The 19,892-nt window shown below is 30.6% G+C and overlaps 2 protein-coding genes across 3 annotated transcripts in view; both read left to right on the top strand.

Moving 5' to 3' along the window:
* The first annotated feature begins 222 nt into the window (after positions 1-222).
* Positions 223-5,805, top strand: LOC103579510 (sperm-associated antigen 1). Of its 2 annotated transcripts, none has more exons than XM_014441429.2 (8): positions 223-410; positions 1,804-2,457; positions 2,538-3,022; positions 3,906-4,067; positions 4,141-4,268; positions 4,330-5,050; positions 5,117-5,287; positions 5,663-5,805. In XM_014441429.2, the coding sequence occupies exons 2-8, from the start codon at positions 2,300-2,302 to the stop codon at positions 5,746-5,748; spliced, it is 1,911 nt and encodes a 636-aa protein (XP_014296915.1). In that variant the 5' UTR covers positions 223-410; positions 1,804-2,299; the 3' UTR covers positions 5,749-5,805. The 2 variants fall into 2 exon arrangements, with proteins under 2 accessions (XP_014296915.1, XP_053595442.1); XM_053739467.1 differs by having other exon boundaries at positions 223-553.
* A 404-nt stretch (positions 5,806-6,209) lies between these two features.
* LOC103579560 (histone-lysine N-methyltransferase 2C) overlaps positions 6,210-19,892 on the top strand; it is a 32,816-nt gene continuing 19,133 nt past the window's right edge. The window contains exons 1-10 of the mRNA XM_053739466.1: positions 6,210-6,364; positions 7,398-7,572; positions 7,645-7,825; positions 7,970-8,134; positions 8,641-12,239; positions 12,363-12,492; positions 13,264-13,478; positions 13,562-13,686; positions 14,621-14,983; positions 19,011-19,146. Coding sequence (XP_053595441.1) covers positions 7,422-7,572; positions 7,645-7,825; positions 7,970-8,134; positions 8,641-12,239; positions 12,363-12,492; positions 13,264-13,478; positions 13,562-13,686; positions 14,621-14,983; positions 19,011-19,146 — 5,065 coding nt within the window. The 5' untranslated portion in view covers positions 6,210-6,364; positions 7,398-7,421. The remainder of the gene's footprint in view (positions 6,365-7,397; positions 7,573-7,644; positions 7,826-7,969; positions 8,135-8,640; positions 12,240-12,362; positions 12,493-13,263; positions 13,479-13,561; positions 13,687-14,620; positions 14,984-19,010; positions 19,147-19,892) is intronic.

Raw genomic sequence — 19,892 nt, 5'->3', positions numbered from 1 at the left:
AAAATTCATAAATTGTCCCACATCTGTTAGATTCACACTCATTTATAATTAAATAACTGACAAAATTTATTAATTGTCCGATAATGAGAAACAATGAGACAAAACTAAATATATATATGTTTCATAATATGAATAATATGTATTTATATATATATATAAATATAGAGCAATAAAGCATTTTATATTATACATTATTCGTATTGTTAAACATATATATACTTAGTTTGGTTACATTATTCCTCATTATCGAACAGTTAATAACATTTGTCAATTATAAATATCTATACACACATGATGAATAAATATAATAAGACATATAATTAATAGTAATTGATAATTAGTAGTAATAAAAAATAAATTATTGTCATTATTGATAACAAGTATATCAAGTGGAATTTAAAATAGTAGAGGTTCGTTGATTGATAGTTAAATTTGAAATTTAATTGTTAATTGCTGGTTATTAATTTAAAAAAATAAGTAAAAAATGAGTAAATTTACTTTTATAAAATGTGCGTAAGAAAAATGATGCAAGTTATATTTATAGTAATTTATGGTAATGTATATTAAAAAAAAGAGATTAAACGGTTTAAAAAAAGTTACGGGCGGAAAAATGTATTTAAAACAATAATTGGAATTTTAAAAAATTTGTTTGTTTAAATTCGCTGTCATAATAACAATAAATTCCATTTTTATTTTCAAACTTATAAATTCTTGAGCTTTAATAAACAACTTGTTTTGTAATGTTTTATTGGTGTTTATAGTAGTGATGTTATTTCGTTATTTCATTCAAGAAATTTCGATCGCAGTATGACAGAAATTTAAATATTTGTTTAGCATAACTGCATTATCGGTTAATATTTTCTTGCTTACTAACTATTGCTATATTAGTTCGCGTTATTTGAATATAAATTTTGATGTTTAGACTAAAATTTATATCCGAACTCAACCAACAGTCAAATTAAAGCAAATATTTCACGCGTAAGTACGTAAGATCAGAAATAAAAATATCAAAACTTGACTTCCATAAGAACTCTCTAGATGATTAACATTTTAACTGAAAAATTTATATGAAACATTTGACATCTCAATGACGTCTAGTACAGATAAAAAATTTAATTTCAGTTTTTGCTCTCTCCCACACATAAAATTGCATATAAACGATGTCAAATAGCAGCTTTAATTTTACGTCAAATTCATAAGTTATTTTATGTATAAAAGAGCTAAAAATTTGAATTTAAATTTTTATATTTACTGTACGTCATCGAGATGTCAAAAGTTTCATTTCAATTTCTGAGCTGAAACTCTGATTCCCTGGGATCATTTTGTCATCCAATACAGTCGTAAATTTCAAGCAAACTAAATTATAAATTTGCTGAGCCAATTTTTTTTCAAATTGACGGCAAATATACGTCAACTTTTGTTATTCAGTTTTTTGGCTACAATTTTTTCAACAATTTAATTTAAAAAAAAAAAATTAAAAATATGCACATGTAGAAAATTAAAAAAACAACAGGTGCAATTTTTAAAAAACTTTTTTTTTTTTAATTTATTGTTTTTAAAAAAATCCAAAAATCATTAAACGTCAGCTGACAATTTGTGGTCAAAATTTATTGGGGGAGATAATTTTATAAATTTACTTAATGACAATTTTTGCACTCAAAATTTAATAAAAATTTTTCTTATCCCAATTAAAAAAAAAATTCATTTTATTCATCAGCAAATGTCTAATAAATTTAACAATAAAATAGATATAATAAATCCTAATTTTCTACTTACATATTAATGTTTTTTTTTTTTTTGCAGACAGCTCGTAAAATTTCCAAAAATTAAAACTCTTCAAGTGAGAAAAAAATTCAAAACGCGACTTACTTCAAGTAACAATTATTCATGAGTGTGAATATAGCAGACATCAGATGAATTTAAAATTATAAATAAATAGAGTAAATAATAAAAAAATAATATTAAAAAAAAATACACTTATTACATTAAAAATTTTTTAAATGCTAATTTTTTTAAAATTTCTAATGATTTTACTAATTATTTACTCTATTTATTAATAATTATAAATTCGTCCGCTGTCTGCTACGTTCACTCACAAAATTTCGAGACTACCGACATCTATAAAATAAAATTACATGGAAACTGACAATAAACCGGGAATTTTTTAAAATAGTTACTATGACAACACAACAAATAAAATAAAATAAATCAGCGTATCTTAATTACTCATAAGTGTAATTGATAATAAATTGTAATTATTTAATCAACATATTAAAGAAGGAAAAAAAATTTTAACAAAATGGGTAAAGAGGAAATGGAGTTACTCAGCAGAAAATCAACTTCCGAAAAGAGGTCATTGTTGAGCAGGTATAATATCCCAATTGAACACCTGTCGTATGAATACATAACCGAGTGTAATAATAAAAAGGAAATAGAAAAAATAATTTTAATATTACGGTAAGTAAATATTTATTATGTATCAGTGATTTTAAATATTCATATTTTTATAATACTATATTATAATAATTTCTAAGTAGTTCTGGTGAAGAAGGCTACTATCCAGAATTAACAAAACATGCTGAAACAAAACTAGCCTCAATATTTCCTGATAGTATGGTTTTGCGTGAACCTCAGCCAGTAATAAAACAGAAAATGTTGGGAAAAGATAAACAAGAGGAGCTTGATAACGACATGGATTATTGGATGAAACAAATGCACTTGAGAGAAAAAGATCTGGAGGAGGGTAAAAATTTAAAAGACAATGAAATTATTACTGAGCCAATACGTAAAATAACAAATAAATCAAAATCTACGATGGTGGATTCAACAAATGGAAATAAAATGACTAATAGAATTAAGTCATATGATTATGCGGCATGGGATAAATATGATGCAGACACTGAGTTAAATAAAATTGACTTGCAAGAGGAACAGCAGCAAGTAAAATATAAAAAATTACAGCAGGAAAAAGAAAAAATGGGGGATAGTAAATCGCTGTCACGAGAAGAAATTGTTAATAAATGTAAATTTTTTTTTTTTTTTTTTTTAATATTATTGTAAAAAATGCACATGGAAATTTTAAAAAGTCCGCGCATTTTTTATAGAAATATTTAATTTGTTTATTTTATAAACAACAAATTTTTAGTTGTCTGCTGAATTGTCATAAATTTTATTTTATCATATCAATTAATATTGCTGTTAATTTGTAGTAAAAAAGTTTTACATCGGAAGCTTCTAAACTTGAGGCAGATTTGAATTTTAAGTGAAATTTTTTTTGAACTTTTATAATTTTTATAGTAAAAAAAAGTTTCTAGTCATTTAAGATTTTATAAAAGCGAATTTTGAGTCAAAAAAGAACGTTTTTAAAATATATTTTTAATAAATTTTACACTTACTCCGAAAAAATTCTCATTAGAAATAGTATAAAAAATTCCAAGTTTGAGGTTTTTGAATTTTTTCAAAACGAGGGTAAAATGGAGTAAAACGTTTTGAGAAATAACTTTTAAAAACGTCATTTTTTTTACTTAAAAATCGCTCATACAAAGTCCTAATTAAACTTTTTTTTATTATCAAAATTACAAAAGTTCAGAAAAAGTTCCACTCAAAGTTCTAAAATCTGTCTCAACTTTAAAAGTTCCACATGTCAAAATTTTTTGGAGCGAATTTTTACATGATGCTTAAGTTAATAGACAATTAATAATTTTTGAATTTTTTTTTCAACAAACCAATTGCTAAAAAAAAAAACTAAAAATATGCACATGTCGAAAATTGAAAAAACTTTGAGTGCAATTTAAAATAATTTTTTTTTGCATGATCGTTTTGAATAAATTCAAAAAATTATCAGACCTTCGCTAACTTCAGTATCACTTTTTTTACACACGATATTAATTTATTATTTTTTACAGTAACTTTGACTGGAACTGAATTAAATATCATGGCAGAACGTGAACGAGAAAAAGGAAACGAGGCATTTCGTGCTGGTGATTATAACGAAGCATTGCTGTGTTATAATTCTAGTCTGGCGATTGATTCATCAATAAATGGGTACAATAACCGAGCTATTACTTGTGAGTTTCATTAAATAAAAAAATATTTAAATAAAAAAAATTTAATTATTAATAAAATTAATTAATATTTTAGATATTAAATTAAAGAGATTTAATGAAGCGATTGATGACTGCAATATGGTATTGGAAATAGAACCGACCAATATAAAAGCCCTGTTGAGAAGAGCTTCTGCCTGTGAACAAACGGAGAATAAATATCAGGTAATTAAATTAACAAAATTTTAATTATCAAAAAATTCATTAATAATTTACTATTTTACAGGCATTGAAAGATTACGAAATGATTTTGAAATTAGAGCCGATGAATAAATTGGCGATGGCTGCTGTTAAAAAATTACGCAGTTCTAGTACAGCTAAAAAAGTGCGCATTAAAATAGAGGATGAAGAAGAAAATGTAAGGGGTAATAATCGAGAGATAAATATTGGGGAAGATGAAAGATTCGATATAATGTCAAGAATGGAGCAAAAATATTTAGAGAGACAGGGAATTTGTTTTTGCGATCGTGCTCCAAGTACTTCACAATACATTAAGCCACTGCCACACAGAAAAGCCAGTTACTGTTATGAAAATATTACAACTAAGCCACAAAGTCATAAATATCCCAGTGCATCATCATCAGTGTCATCAACTTTCAGCGGTAGACAATCGGTTACTTCAAAAAACTCAGGAGTTTTTATTGAGGAAATAATTGACGAGCCGATTGCTAAAAAATCTGAGCCTAATCTTAACCAGAAGCCAGGAGTTAAGAAAGCTCAGCTCAATTCTTCTAAATCAGAGTCTGATATTAATTATAAGTATAACGATATAATATCTAAGGATAAAAATAATACAAATAATTTAGATAATGACAGTGATGTAGAATTATTTGGAGTCATTGATTCTCCATATGAATTTAATTACGCATGGCAATCAGTAAAAAATAAATCTACTAAATCGCGGGCTCAATTACTTAGATCTGTTGGTCCAAATAATATAGAAAGAGGTATGACTAGATTGACAGAAAATATTTCCTCAGCTGATTAATTATTAATTTATTTTTTTAAAACAGTTATAGGCAATAAATTAGATGGACCAATGTTTAGTTTAATTATAAAAACTTTAGAACAAAATTTCTGCACCAACAAAGATGCCATTCTTCTGAAAAACTTTTTAGAAGCCTTTAGTAAATTAAGTCGTTTTTCAATAGTCTTATTATTCACTGACCAAAATGATCAGCAAGGTATTTATTTAATATCTTTCTCATATTAATTTTATTTAAGGTGGAAAAGGGGTCTGAGATACAAAAAAAAGAAGATATTTTTGTGATTTTTTTTTCATAGTACTTTCTTTATTAAAATTCTCAAAATTTGTGACATTATTAAGCATCATTTCAAGAATATTCTGATCGATTTTCATTAAAAAATATTGAAACATTCTTGGAATGATGCTTAATGTCACAAATTTTGAAAATTTTAATACCAAGTTACTGTGAAAAAAAAAAATCACAAAAATATCCTCTTTTTTTTTTTTTTTTTTTTTTTTGTATCTCAGACCCATTCCCTCCCTTAAGTGAAGTATTTTACTCAAAACTAATAAACAATTTAAAAAATTTCAGCATTATCAAAAATATTTGAATTTCTCCAACAACAGCAAGTGCCTGGTCTAGAACTTCTGTCCAACTCATATCGTATTTCAAAATAAAAACTTGTATAAATAAATAAATAAGTAAATAAATAAATTCAAATCTATAATAAATACAATAAATTAAAAAAACTCACGCTCACTTTTCCACTAGCAAATTTAAAAGTACCCGGCGTTTAGTTTCCACTTAATAAAATTCAAACTCCAGCGCTGTCATCGTCCCCATTTCCGCCATATTAATTTCTATCCTTATTTCCCGCGTTTGAAAAAAACAAAACTTTTAAAATATTATCACGATTTTAAAAACCCATGTCTTATTTATTCTCAACAATTACCACCACCTCACCCCTTGTTAATTTATTTTCTCAAAATTTTAAAATAACAACTCAAATAATACAAAAACTGCTCATTTTTTCTCTCTTACAATAATTAACTTACGAAATGGCCGACAAGTTATGGCCGTTCTTCAGTGCTGGCATCTATTATCCACCGTGACTTTAGAAATTTAAACAGAGGTTCCTCTTTCTCTCCGGTGAAGTAGATGCTTGTGACATTTTTTTCCGTTGCCTGCAAGATGTTTACTCGGTTTAACAGTGAAAAATTTACCATGGCGCCCGGACAAAATTGGATACAAAACCTTAATGGTATCATTATTTAAATAAATCTAATCACGAAGGTACGTTTAGTGTTTTAGTAACCAAGTGATTTAAATAATAAATATTTAAAAGTTTAACTTTTGATGTATGAGTGTTGCCTTGAACTCTCGCGGCTCGTGAGCGCCCAGACGGGGTACCAAGTGTTTTATGTATGCGTTACATACATTCACACATACATATATATATTAATGTATGTGTTTATAGCCTACAAACCCTGACATAGCAATGGCGTTTACTGTTGATTGCATTATCTAACAATAATGTTAATATTTAAAAAAACCTCGTGCAAGGTATCCATTTATTCTAATTTAAATTTAAATAATATTTATTATTTTAAATATAATTAAAAAAGCGCGGGTGGATTTAATTTTTTTTTAACCCGGGAGTCGACGCCCTCGGTTTCCGTCACTACAAGTTCTGAGTGTGCCCACGTCGGTGGTTTGTTCCTGTGTGTGTAAGTGTAAGTGTGTGTGTTTAGTACGAGTGTGTATTACTCGTGCTATGCCTCTTCTGCCCCCGAGTAACTCGGAACGGAACGAGCGGCACGCCATCCTGCCCGCGACTTCACCAAGTCGACTCTCTTTTACTGTATGTACCTGAATCCTAGATAACAATTTTCCTCAAAAGTTCAAGTGTTTAAATATTTTATATTTTATTATTTATATTTTTATTTGTCGTGTGCACAGTGGTGCCGGTAATCGTTTTTTATTAAAGTTAGATAATTTTTTTTTGTTCCCGTAATTTTTGATCCCCGTCTCCTGGAGATTTTACTTGTTGATGGCGGAAAAATCGTGACTGGTGATTTTTTTTTGTCACGCGATTATTATAGAGGGGATGTTTAAAACAATTAAATTAAATGTCTTTGTTGAGTGTATGGATATGTTTGTCCGCGCTTTGTTATAGTCTGTTGTATAATTGTAAGTGCAATTGTCTTTTGTCAGAAACATTATTGTAAATGGAGTAATTAATTGGAAAAGATTTAATTTCAGGTTCCGATGATGATGATGCTGCTGATGATTGTTTGCTAATAGTAAATTTATTTTGTGTAATTAGAATATCTAAGAGCAATTACGGGCCATGGATGATGAGGAACGTCTTGAAGGTGAGGAGGAAATGGAACTGGACGATCCATCTGATGGTGATGATGATGATGAAGAGACATCGGGGATTCCTGTGTCACCAGCAAACTTAGAACAATTACTTGGAGTCCCACCAACTTCTGGTAATGGTAAGTATTAATGATTATTATTATTATTAATTATTAAAAAAAAATAATTAATGGATAATTGATGTATTTCAGTGACCCCCGATGAAGCCTTTCATGACCCACTGCGTTATCAAAAGTTTCCATTTCCTGGCGGGAAACCTCTGACGAACATCAGACGAGGTCCCGGTAGGCCGAGAAAAGAAAGACCTCCTGGATCCATGCGTGGTGGGGGTTCTCGTAGACATTTTAGTAGAGGTTCAACTAGAGGCAAAGGGTCAGTGATAAATGACTTAACTTTTTTTTATTATTTTTTTTAGTCAAGAAACTAATTTATATTTAAATTTAAGTTTGTTGTTATTAGTGAGTAATTACTGTAATTTATATTTTTTGGTATCTGATAATTAATATTAATTTATAGGTTGGGTTATGCAAGGGGAATGCCACGCAGAACAAAAAGTAAAGATGACGATACTCATTCGGAGTCACAGAGTCCGTTAAGACTTAACGATGATCCTGGTATGGATGGTGAATCTTCAGGAGCTATGCCAGCTCCTGAAGAGCCGCCGTATTTTCCAGAGCAATGGTAAATAATATGTGGTAATTTATGAGCGTCAATGTAGCTGACAATTGTCGGTTTTTTAAATTTTTAAATAATTAAATCTACGTTCTAATTTGAAAATTTTCTAGCTTATTTTTTTTTAGTAGGTGATTATGTACAATTTTCAAATAGTAATAGTGAGAAAAAATATTATTTGAGTAACCTAGACAAAAATATTTTACATATACTAGATATGGAATTAATTTTTATGTGAAAAAAAAAATTTAATTACTTTTTTTTTTGTTTAAATGAAAGATTTTCTTAAATGGAGTTAGAAAATTTGCTAATTAGAAAGTCGAAATGCAAATTGAGTAAAATTTATAAAATGCGCATGTGAAGAATTTGAAAATCAGCATGTGCATTTTTTTATTTTTAATTGTTGAGTTTATTTGTAATTTAAAATTAGTCCCAATGGCTACATTGACACTCATGTTTTTATTTATATGACAAAAAAATAAACAGGTTTAAAATATTTAATATCAATATTTTAGGCCGCGGAAAGTATGCGCATTTTGCAATTTAGGAGAAAGAAGTCAGCTAGGACAGGGTGAGTTGGTAAGGCTGTCGTGTCCCGAAGATTTTACACCAGAGAAAGCTGTAAATCGTGGGGAATTAGATCTTATGGACGTGTCTTCCACCGGTGATAAAAGCCCGCGTGGTACCATGGGCGGGGGAGCAGTGACTTGTCGTCGTCAGAAAAGTCTAGCTAAATGCCGAAATCCTAGTCTTACTAATTTTACAGAGCCAGTTGAGGAGCTGTCAATTGTCGGTTACTCCGAGGAACCCGAGTTGGCGGCATTGTTTGAAACAACTGGTCATTATTACGTCCACACTTTTTGCGCCATGTGGTCAACCAGCAGTCAAGAGCTGACAACAGAGCGCTTAAGTCCAGCAATAGTACAATCGTCATCACGTCGCTGTTCTTACTGTACCCATTACGGAGCAAGTATTCAATGTAAAGTGTTAACGTGCAATCGTATATTTCATTTGCCATGCGCTGCAGCGGCAAGTTGTTTTCAAGATATGAAAACACTGTCGTTATTTTGCAACCAACATCTAGCCCAAGTGTCTATTTTGCTAGAAAACAGCGACGCGATTTGTATTTCCTGTTACAAAATGGATGATGTCGGCAATCTAGTGATGTGTTCAGTCTGCGGGTCTCACTATCACGGGCGTTGCATTGGCTTGGCACTGCACCCCGATGTAAGAGCAGGGTGGCAGTGTACTGTCTGCCGCGTGTGCCAAGTTTGCCGGCAACCTGAGACGGAAATGTCCAAGGTCATGGGATGCGAGCACTGCAATAAAGCCTATCATCCAAGCTGCTTACGTCCCATTGTCACTTCAGTACCACGTTGGGGATGGAAGTGCAAGTGCTGTCGCGTGTGTTCCGACTGCGGCTCACGTACACCAGGTGCCGGCTTATCATCGCGTTGGCACAACAATTACACAGTATGCGACTCGTGTTATCAGCAGCGCAACAAAGGCTACTCATGTCCCATTTGTAGAAAAGCGTATCGTGCTGCTGGATACCGCGAAATGGTTCAATGTACTGTCTGCAAAAGATTTGTCCACGGTACCTGTGACGCCGAAGCCGACCCAGGAGTTCATCAGCAGCGTAAAGACAGCAAACCAGATTATGAATACGTTTGTTTTCACTGCAAGAACATGACGATGGTGAAACGTAAAGATTACTTTGATGATTATGCTGGGGATTCGAGTATGACTGCATCACAAGAAAGTTTGTATAATGATGGGGACTCTTCGGAGTTCGATTACCAGGGTGACGAAGCGCTTTTTTCTATCGGGCTTGGTAAGGGTAAGCCATTTTGTGCATCAAAGGTTGCCAAGAAACGTCTAGGTTTGCAGGGTGTAATTGGTCGTCCCAAGGGTGTTGGCAAATTCGGTTATCAAAAACGACAGAAGATGAATGAGTTCGGTCGCAAACGTGGTCCTAAAGCTAAAATGCGGGGTATCTTTGGCGCGCCGGGTGTCGGTCTCCAGCGTCCAATATCAGACTCGTATTCAAAGGAAGAGGAACCGGGTGTGGAAAATAGACTCGTTTTGTGTTCAGCTAAAGATAAATTTGTTTTAACTCAAGACATTTGTGTTATGTGCGGTGCAATTGGTACTGATACCGAGGGCTGTTTGATTGCCTGTGCACAGTGCGGGCAGTGTTATCACCCATACTGTGTTAATGTTAAAGTAACAAAGGTAATATTGCAACGTGGTTGGCGTTGTTTAGACTGTACTGTCTGTGAAAAATGTGGATTACGAGATCGTGAAGATAAATTGATATTATGCGATGACTGTGACATCAGTTATCACACTGATTGTCTAGATCCTCCGATGGAAAATGTGCCTTACGGTACGTGGAAGTGCAAATCTTGTGCCGTCTGTCAAATATGCGGCTCCGGTGACCCAGGTTTCAACAGTAACTGGCAAAAAAACTTCACTCAATGCGGACCATGTTCTTCGCACACATCCTGCGCCTCGTGTCAAGAAACTTACACCGAGGGTGATTTAATTATTCAGTGCGGAGTCTGCTCCAGGTGGCTTCACTGCTCCTGTGACCACATAATGACTGAAGCTGACGCTGAAAAATGCGCCCAGGCTGGCTATCACTGTATTATATGTCGGCCACGTGATGAACCGCCGCCTCACCAATTGTGCAATCAGCCGAAAGTGCAACCGAACAAATATCATCAAAGATCATCACCGCCAATAGTCCGTAGTCCAGAGCACTACAAATCATCGCCGATGTGTCACTTGATAGACGGTGTTTATTTATCTGAAACTGGTCTGCATCACATCAAATCGCTTACTATGGAACAGCAGCAGACGCGTAAAAAACGGCGGAAAGTTCTGCCGGTGCTGGACAAAGATGCCGACATTATGGCGACTATCGAGTCAGTTGTCGCTGGCGGTAGTCTTGATAATTCGCTTGAGGACAATAGAGACACTAAAATAGAGCTTATGGACATCAAAGACGAACCAGGTGAAGTATTAAAAGACGGCATGACTTGGACACTGCGTGACCAGCCACCACCAGAAGGTTATACTATATATACTACTGAAAGTGGTGTGTCTATTTTAAAACGTAAACGTCAGCGTAATTTGCAAAAGCTTGGTATCGGTGGTTTTGTAACTCGCATTCGCGGTACGCGTAAAGATAAAGATGGAGAAGATGCCGATGATAAACAAATAACTGGGGATGGTAAATTGACATCCTCGTTTAATGGTAACAGTGTTGGCATTGGTGTTGGTGTTGGTGGTAGTAGTAATAGTGTGAGTGTCAGTAGTGTTGATGGTAAACCACGTAAAAAAACATTTCGTAAAAAACCAAAGACTAAATTGTCAGAATCGTTTCCTCCTTATTTACAGGAGGCATTTTTTGGCAAAAATCTTATGGATCTCACCAAAGACAAAGACTTGAAAAGCAGCAGTGATTCGGACAGTGAAAAAAATACATCCGGTAATGCTGATACTATTCAATTGTCTCAAGATGAGATCAAGGCTATTGAACAAGTTAATAATGTTAATAAACATGATAATAGTAATGATAAGAATGATATTAATAATGAGGAACAAAAGTTACCGGTAAATAATAATAATACTTCAGCAACAGGAGCAATAACAACAACAACAGCAGTACAGAATATTATAAAACGCGAGGATGATGGTGGCAGTCGCGGTATTGATGATGACAATGCCAGTGATACTGATGCGTTGGGTGATATACTGCCTATGTCATCAGATTTTGTTGATAATGAATTAGTTAATACGATAATGAATGAACCAGATGAGGAACTTGTCAAGGCAAGTGTTGCATTAAATGAACTTGAAGATGCACCAGGTCCTAGTGAATTTAATGACATACTGGGTAGTCCACATTTTAATTTAGTCGAATCAATGGTACCAGGTGATACCAACTTACCCAATATGGCTAGCAAAGATGTCGAGGATATGCTGAAAAGTGTCTTGACTGACGAATCACAAGAGTCACAAGAATCTTCAGTATTTCCGCTGCAAAATCAAACAGCTCATACGCCTTCCACGCCAACACCTCTGGTGTCACCTTCGCCACATCCTGGTAAGGATTTATTTATTTATTTATTATTTTATCTAGAGCAGATTGTCTATTTTTTTGATTTTATTTAATTGTTACTTTTTTTTTAATTGTGTTTTATTTATTAATTTAATTGATGTTTTACAGGCATGCAAACTGGGTTACCACTTGCAAGACCTCAAGTACCACCTGTGTCACTTCCAACTGTTGGACAGACGACCTTAAATTCACCGCTGAGTTTCCCTCCACCGTCACCTTATCATTCTGAGTACAGCAAGTACGTTAAAAAAAAATTATCTAAGCTCGAAAAAAGTCATGGACCTGAAGATCGGAATGTTTTTCGCGTGAAAATAAAAATTTATGTAATTCGACTGCTAAAGTCTAGTTATCCAGTAGATTTGTTTTTATTTGTTGCGCGAAAAACTCCGATCTTGAGGAACATTTAAAGTTATCTGAGGTAAAAGGCCTTAAACCTGATCAGTACTAATACTCGTACACTTCAACTAATTAATGCGTTTTTATAGAAAAAAATTTCCAGTAAAAAAATGATCATTGATAAATAATTATTTGTTAATTTAAATATATTAGAATATGACGTATCAAAGTATTTTATAATTTATTACTTTAATAAATTTCCGGAAAATTTTATTAATTTAAAAAAAAAAACAATTTGCTGAGATATAGAATTGAAAAAGAATTACTTTCAGTTTATATAAATTAGGAGTTAAACAAAATTTGGAAAATAAATTTCAGTAAAATCATGTCAATTTTATAATTCGAATTCAAATTTTGTAGGCTAAAGTTTATTTTAGAAATTTCGTTTAACTCCTAATTGATAACTGAGCGTAATTTTTTTTTTTTTTTTTTTTTTTTTTCAATTAATTAATAAAATTAAAATTTTATTCTAATATTCAAGGCTACAAAAAAAAATGTTTTTTCCCAATTTATATTGAATGGTTTAATAAAAGCGAGCGAATTATGGGTCTTCTACCTGACTTGATTAATTAATTAACTAAGAAAAAATATTAAGCTAATATAAATTTTACAGCAGCCCTCAATTCAGTCCAGCATTTTCTGAACCACCGAGTCCGTGGGTTAATCCCGAAGAAGAAGGCCCCAGTTGCTCGACAAACGCGACTATTCCTCACAATCAGCGCAATAGTCAAAAACTTGAAAGAGACGAACTATTGGGTACTGGTTCAACAAGTTCTGCTATTCTTTATGCTAATATCAATCATCCAGAGTGGAAAGTTGAATATCCAGGTGATTATTTATAAAATTTTAAAAATAATATCTATAATTATCATTACTCATATATATTTATTATTATTATTATTCTGTCACAGTTTGGTCAGAAAGATTGAAACAAATATTAAAAAAATGGCGCTCGTTGCCAAATGAAACTAGACAGCCGTATTTGACGCAAGCTCGTGATAACAGAGCGACTATTCGTATGAGAAAAACGCAACAGGTGAGTCTGCTTAATAATATAAACAAATACTTAGACTATCATTCAGGTTCAATTAAATTTTTTTTATTCATTCATTTTATTAATTTTCATAAATTTTATTTATTTTACAAATCTGCATTTTTTTTTTTTTTTTTTTAAATAACGTTTAATCATTTAAAAAAGTTTTTCTTGTGCTAATCCATGAGTTAAATTAACAGCTCGAGCATAAAAATATTTATTTTTTTTTAAATTTCCATTAATTTTTTGTGTTACGTCTAGTATTACTCGTCATACTGAGTAACTGGTATTTTAATTAGCACCGTAATAAATATACGTACATTTGATGACGAAAACAAAAAAAAAAAATTATCATGTCAATTATAATTCAATTAAAACTTTACCTTCATATTTAATTATTTAAAAACAATAACAAAAATAATTTTTAAATTTAAATATTCTTCCCGCGAGTTTTTCGTAAAATGATTTTTCAAGTTTAATTTTATCCAGAATCCCTTTGACTTGAATTTAAAATATTTATTTGTTTTATATTCCCGTAGTTGTTTATTTAAAATAAAAAATTTACCAGTTACTAGTAAACGATTTGTGTGTCCCCATTAATAAGATGTTTGGACCACTAGACTTGTTATTCGCAATAAGCATTGAGCCTGTTAGCCTAATCCTCTGTCATCCCTTGCAGTATCTAACTTACCCTGTAATGTTAACCATTATTTTAAAATATAAATATATATATTTATTTAAAATATAAAGACAGAGATAGTCCATAACAAAGCCATTAATTATAAATTTAAAAAAAAAAAAAAAAAAATTAGTAAGCAAATTAATTTCCTTAAGAAAAAAAAAATATAAATCGAAAGCTACACTAGTAAAATTAGTAATGTAAAAAAAAATAAAAAAAAAAAAGTGTGTGAACGTGTGGCACCCGTTGAACCGACAGATACCAAGCACGACCCCAGTCACTGCAACAAGCGCACCTAGCAACACCAACACCACCAAACCCGTCACCACGACGATGACATCAGTCCAAGTATCTCCAGTAGTAGGAATGGGCGGTGCCGATCAAAAGCAAATCGGTCTTTTGACATCAGTGATAAATAATGATAAGTCACAGCAAGATAAGTCATCATCCGTGTCTGTTGGAGGAGTAATATCAGGTGGATCAACATCATCTACATCAATACTGTCTCCAAGTGTGACGGGTACTGCTGGAATCATCGTGGCAACATCATCAACAGCATCAGCAGTATCAGGATCAAATTCATCTGTTACTGCTGGTGTGGTCGTTGGTCATCTAGCGGAGGTGTGTGCGGTACAGGGACAGGGACCAACGCCACCGAGACAGCTAACATCTACCTCACCCAGTCCATCCCCAACCTCAACCAGTTCATCCTCATCACCACGGCCCAGCTCTGTCAATTCATTAAATAATTATATTAGCAATTTGACGCACCAAGAGTCCAATAATTGTTCAACTAAATCTTTCACACAGTCGCCTGCCACCACGGCTATTATTTGCACAACACCAACTGTTTCTTTCTGCAACACGATCATCGGTGATGGACAGCAGCTGTCTTCAGTGTCTTTACAGCAACAGCAACAACATCAACGTTCTTCTGCATCATCGACTCACACTACAACTATTAATAATACTAGTATTAATAATAATAATACTAGTAATAATAATAGTAGTAGTAGTAGTATCACTACTATTGTTAATAGTCAAAGTGTTGTTGTTCCTCAGTCCCCAAGTGGAACTGCTGGTGCAATCGTGGTGGCTGGCACTGTACGACAATTATCCTCGGTAGATCATCAGATTAGAGTGCTCACCCCGTCTGAAATAATGCGCACCCTCCCTTCCCTCAGCCAGGAGCACTACGATCCGCCACCCACTGCAATTATTCACACTGTACCTGTACAGACCCCGGTCATGGTGAGCCTAAAATGTGCCTATAGTGTCTTGCCTTGTACAATATATTTGTATATCAAATCGTCTTTTTTAGTTGTTTATATATATACACACACACACATACATATCTGTGTAAAAGAAATTCGTTCAAAAAATGTTCATAACGTGAACGTAAAATTTGATGAGTATGCAGCAGACATCAGACAAATTTTAAATTTTAAATAATTGGAAAAATAATATTTTTAAAAAATGCATTTATTAATTTTTTAATTTTTTAAATACACATTTTTTTTAAATTTTACTTCATTAATTATTTATTATGTTTATTAAAAATTTTAAATTTGTCTGTCTGCTATATTCACACTCAAAATTTGAGAAATTCTGAACTGAGATCATTTTTAAAACTGGAAAATCAGGGAGTAAATAGATTTTTGATTTCCTCAGAAAATTCTGATAAAAGTAAAAAAATTTTTAAATATTTTACAAAACAGCAAAAAATGAAAATCGAATTATTTTTTGGAAAAATTACTCAGCTAAAAGTTACAAGTTAGAAAGTTCGGAATTATCTCGAATTTGAAAGTTCTCTGTTATGAACTTTTTTACAACGAATTTAATTTTTTACACGGAAACATTTTTTTTAACTGTCATTAGTATTGTTAAAGTCTCCAGTATCAGTTATTAAATCTTTTCTCAATTGTTGTTGGTAATCTTTTGTGGACAAGAAAAAAATTACAACCGATTAATTTTTTATTATTCTTAAATTTCAAATAATTTTTTTTTATTTATTTTAGATTCACTATAAGGTAAAAGACCTAGTATCCGATTACTTCATGTATTTTTATATCAATATTTAGTAAAATTTAGTAAATATATATATACAAATACATGAATGATCGGGTGTTGAGTCTTACCTTAATTATTTCGTGAAAAAATTTAATTTTTTTCCATTCATAAAAACTATTCTCATTACTGAACTTTTATCAAACTATTTGGGATAATTAAATTAAAATAATTTATCGACTTTTCATTTTTATTATTCATTAAAAAAATATATATTTTTGCATAACTACAGTTTTAAAAGTAATAAATTTTCAAACAAACATTAAAATAGTAAAATAAAAAATTTTAATCGCTTGTAAAGATATTCTTACTACTTTGAAACATTCTAGTAAATGATTATTTATTTTATTTACACAAAAATTGTTATTCATTTGGAATGAACTAGGGGTGTGCGAATCATGTTCGTAACTTTTCTTATAATTCAAATCTTTTCAAATTATTTGTAACTTATCAAATTGCTCGATTTGAATCGAGAAAATCCTGATCAGCTTTCAATTTTTTAATTTTTCTTTAACGGAGAGCAAAAGTGACAAAAAATTCGAATTATTGAAAAAAATATTCGAAAACTTAAGAATAATTCGGAAAGTTTCGAATATTTTTAAATATTTGAATAATTCAAAAACTTGCGAATAGTTTAAAAAATTCAAATTATTCAAAAGATCAAATTATTCGCGCACCTCTAGAATGAATGATTCAGTCGTATAGTATTCGATGGAATTGAACTGCATCTCTAATTGGCCCATTCGATTTATGTGATAGACAAAGCTCTTGGTATTTATTTTTGTTGACCGTTTTAATTTCTTTTTTTTGTATTTAATTGTTTATTGAGTCGTATGTATAGATATTGTTTTACCCCCGTAAATTACCATGACGTGTATCGTAAATATGAAAAAAATGTGGCATGATGATACCCATTAGCACTTTATCCATTGTCCTGATTCCTAAATTTAAATCCACGTCTCATTTGAAAAATTCCAATTTCCCCAACCCATACTGTTGTTCATATAACTACTAATTATTTTTGCTTACTGTATTTTTGTTGATTGGGTTTTGAGTAGAATTGTATCTTATTGTCAGTATGAACGTCGATAATTAGATAACCTACACTTTTTTTTTATTCTTTATTTTATTCTTTTCTATTAGGCTATTAGTTGCTTCATATTATTACTAGTAAAATCTGTGGAAAAAAAAAAGTTTGTTTAAAAAAAATTTTGAAAGAATTTGTTGCATAAAATTTATTAATTACAGACAGTGCATAATTATTTTGAATTTTAAAGGAAAATATTTAATTAGAATTTATTACGACTTTTATATTAACAAGTTTTGACTTTTTTGAAAAAAGTTTTGTTTTTTAAATATCAAAATTTATTTAAAAAGTCAAATTTAAAAATTTTCTCGAACGAGTAACATTCGGAAAAACAAATTTCGAAAATAATTTACATAAAAATCAAAATACGTTTACATTAAATTTTAAATCAAATCTTTTTAATTTTCAAAATTATCCACTATCTTAAATTAATAAACTGCATGTAAAAAAAAATCCATTTCAAAAATGTTATGCGCGAACTTTCAAATTTATGACAATGAAATTTGAATTAAATTTTTACCTTTTAAAAATTTTAAACTTTATATTAAAATTTCGAGTTTTTAATTTTTAAAAGTCACTAAAAAATATTATTTAAAAATTCAAATTTGGCTCAAATTCACAAGTTCAAGCGACACGTTTTTGTAACAGATTTATTTTTATACTAGACAACAAATATTTTAAAAATTTTTTTACGAGTTTTTTTTTTACACTGACTATCAACAATATTACAATTCTTATTAATAATAAATAATATCAATTATATTACAGTCGAATCGCGTTATAAGCCCGGCTTGTAACTTTTTCTTTTAACTAGACTCGTCTTAATATGAGAGAGACACTAAGCGGACTTATAACGCGACTCGACTGTATTTTATTTAATTAAAATTTTTCTTTAACTTGATAAAACAAAAACTCTACACAATTATCTTGCACGTATTGTATAAAATTAAAACCTAAACAAATAGATCTTTAGTCTCGACGTTTTTACAAATGTTAAAAAAAAGAACATGACTTAAATGTAAGCGTGTATATGCTGGGTGTTTTAATTATTTATTTAAAAGTTAATTATTATTATTATTATTATTTAATAATCTAATTCTGAATGGTGGCTGGATATTTTCTGTCGTATAAAAATGCACACAAAACATATTTCTAAAACTATTTTTATTTAGAACGTATGTAATAATTAATTTAATCAAACGATTAATTTAATAACACAACGTTGTATCTATTGTTACATATTATTGTTATTATTATTATTTATTTTCTTTTAATTAAACTTGTGAATGCTCCGGTTATTGGTGTATATATAATTTTGGCTGACTGTAATTGACGCCTTCATATAAATTTATTAAATTATTTCAATCTATTAATCATTACACCAAAATTTGAAATTTAAATTATTAATTATTTATTATAGAAATAATAAATAAAGGTGTGATGATAATAGAATAATAAATATATATGTGGTTATAATGTAAATATTTTTAACAGGAGCAAGATCGACTTGCTAATAGAGATCGAACAACCAAAGAGGCTGAACAAGAACGCGCCTGGAAACAATTGCAACAGTACAGGCAACAGCAGCATCAACTTCAGCAGCAAGTTATCCATGACCAGCGTATAAATGGTAGGAATAGTGTTTTTATTACCATTTAATCAATGTAATAATTACTGTACTTATGGAAATAGTTCCCATCATCTCAGGAATAAATCCCATATTCACATTGTAAAGATTACTATATATGGGAATAAATCCTATACATCATGGTAACTGTTCCCATAATATTATAGTTATTGTTGCTATACTACTGTGATAATTGTTTCCATACTAGTATGGTAAACGTTATCGGATATTATGGTAATAATTCCCATAATGTATAGGAAACATTACCATGATATGTGTCAATGGTAACTATAATGTTATAGTAATAATTTTCATAATATCTTAATGCTTGCCATAATATTATAGTGATCATAACCATAACATTATAGTAATGATTACTGTAGCATATGGTAATCATACTAGCATGGTAACCGTTACTATATATTACGGCAATGATTACCATAAAATGTAGTAACAATTACTTTAACCTTACAGTAATGATTACCGTAATATATAATAATAGTTACTATATGTTATGGTAATCATTACCATAATATTATATTAACTATTACTATAATATTATAGTAACCGTAACTATCTTGTATGATAATTATTCCCGTTACAATATATTCCGGTAATTATAACCATAGTATGTGGTAATATTTACTGTAGTATTATGGTAATTATTACCATAATATTATGTCAATGATTACCATGATATTATAGTAATGATTACCATAGCATTTGGTAAACATATTATTATGGTAACC

The sequence above is a fragment of the Microplitis demolitor genome, chromosome 5 (assembly GCF_026212275.2).
Source record: "Microplitis demolitor isolate Queensland-Clemson2020A chromosome 5, iyMicDemo2.1a, whole genome shotgun sequence".
Taxonomy (NCBI): Eukaryota; Metazoa; Arthropoda; class Insecta; order Hymenoptera; family Braconidae; genus Microplitis; species Microplitis demolitor.
Note: the sequence above shows the minus strand (reverse complement) of the source record. Positions and strands in the feature narration are given on the sequence as shown.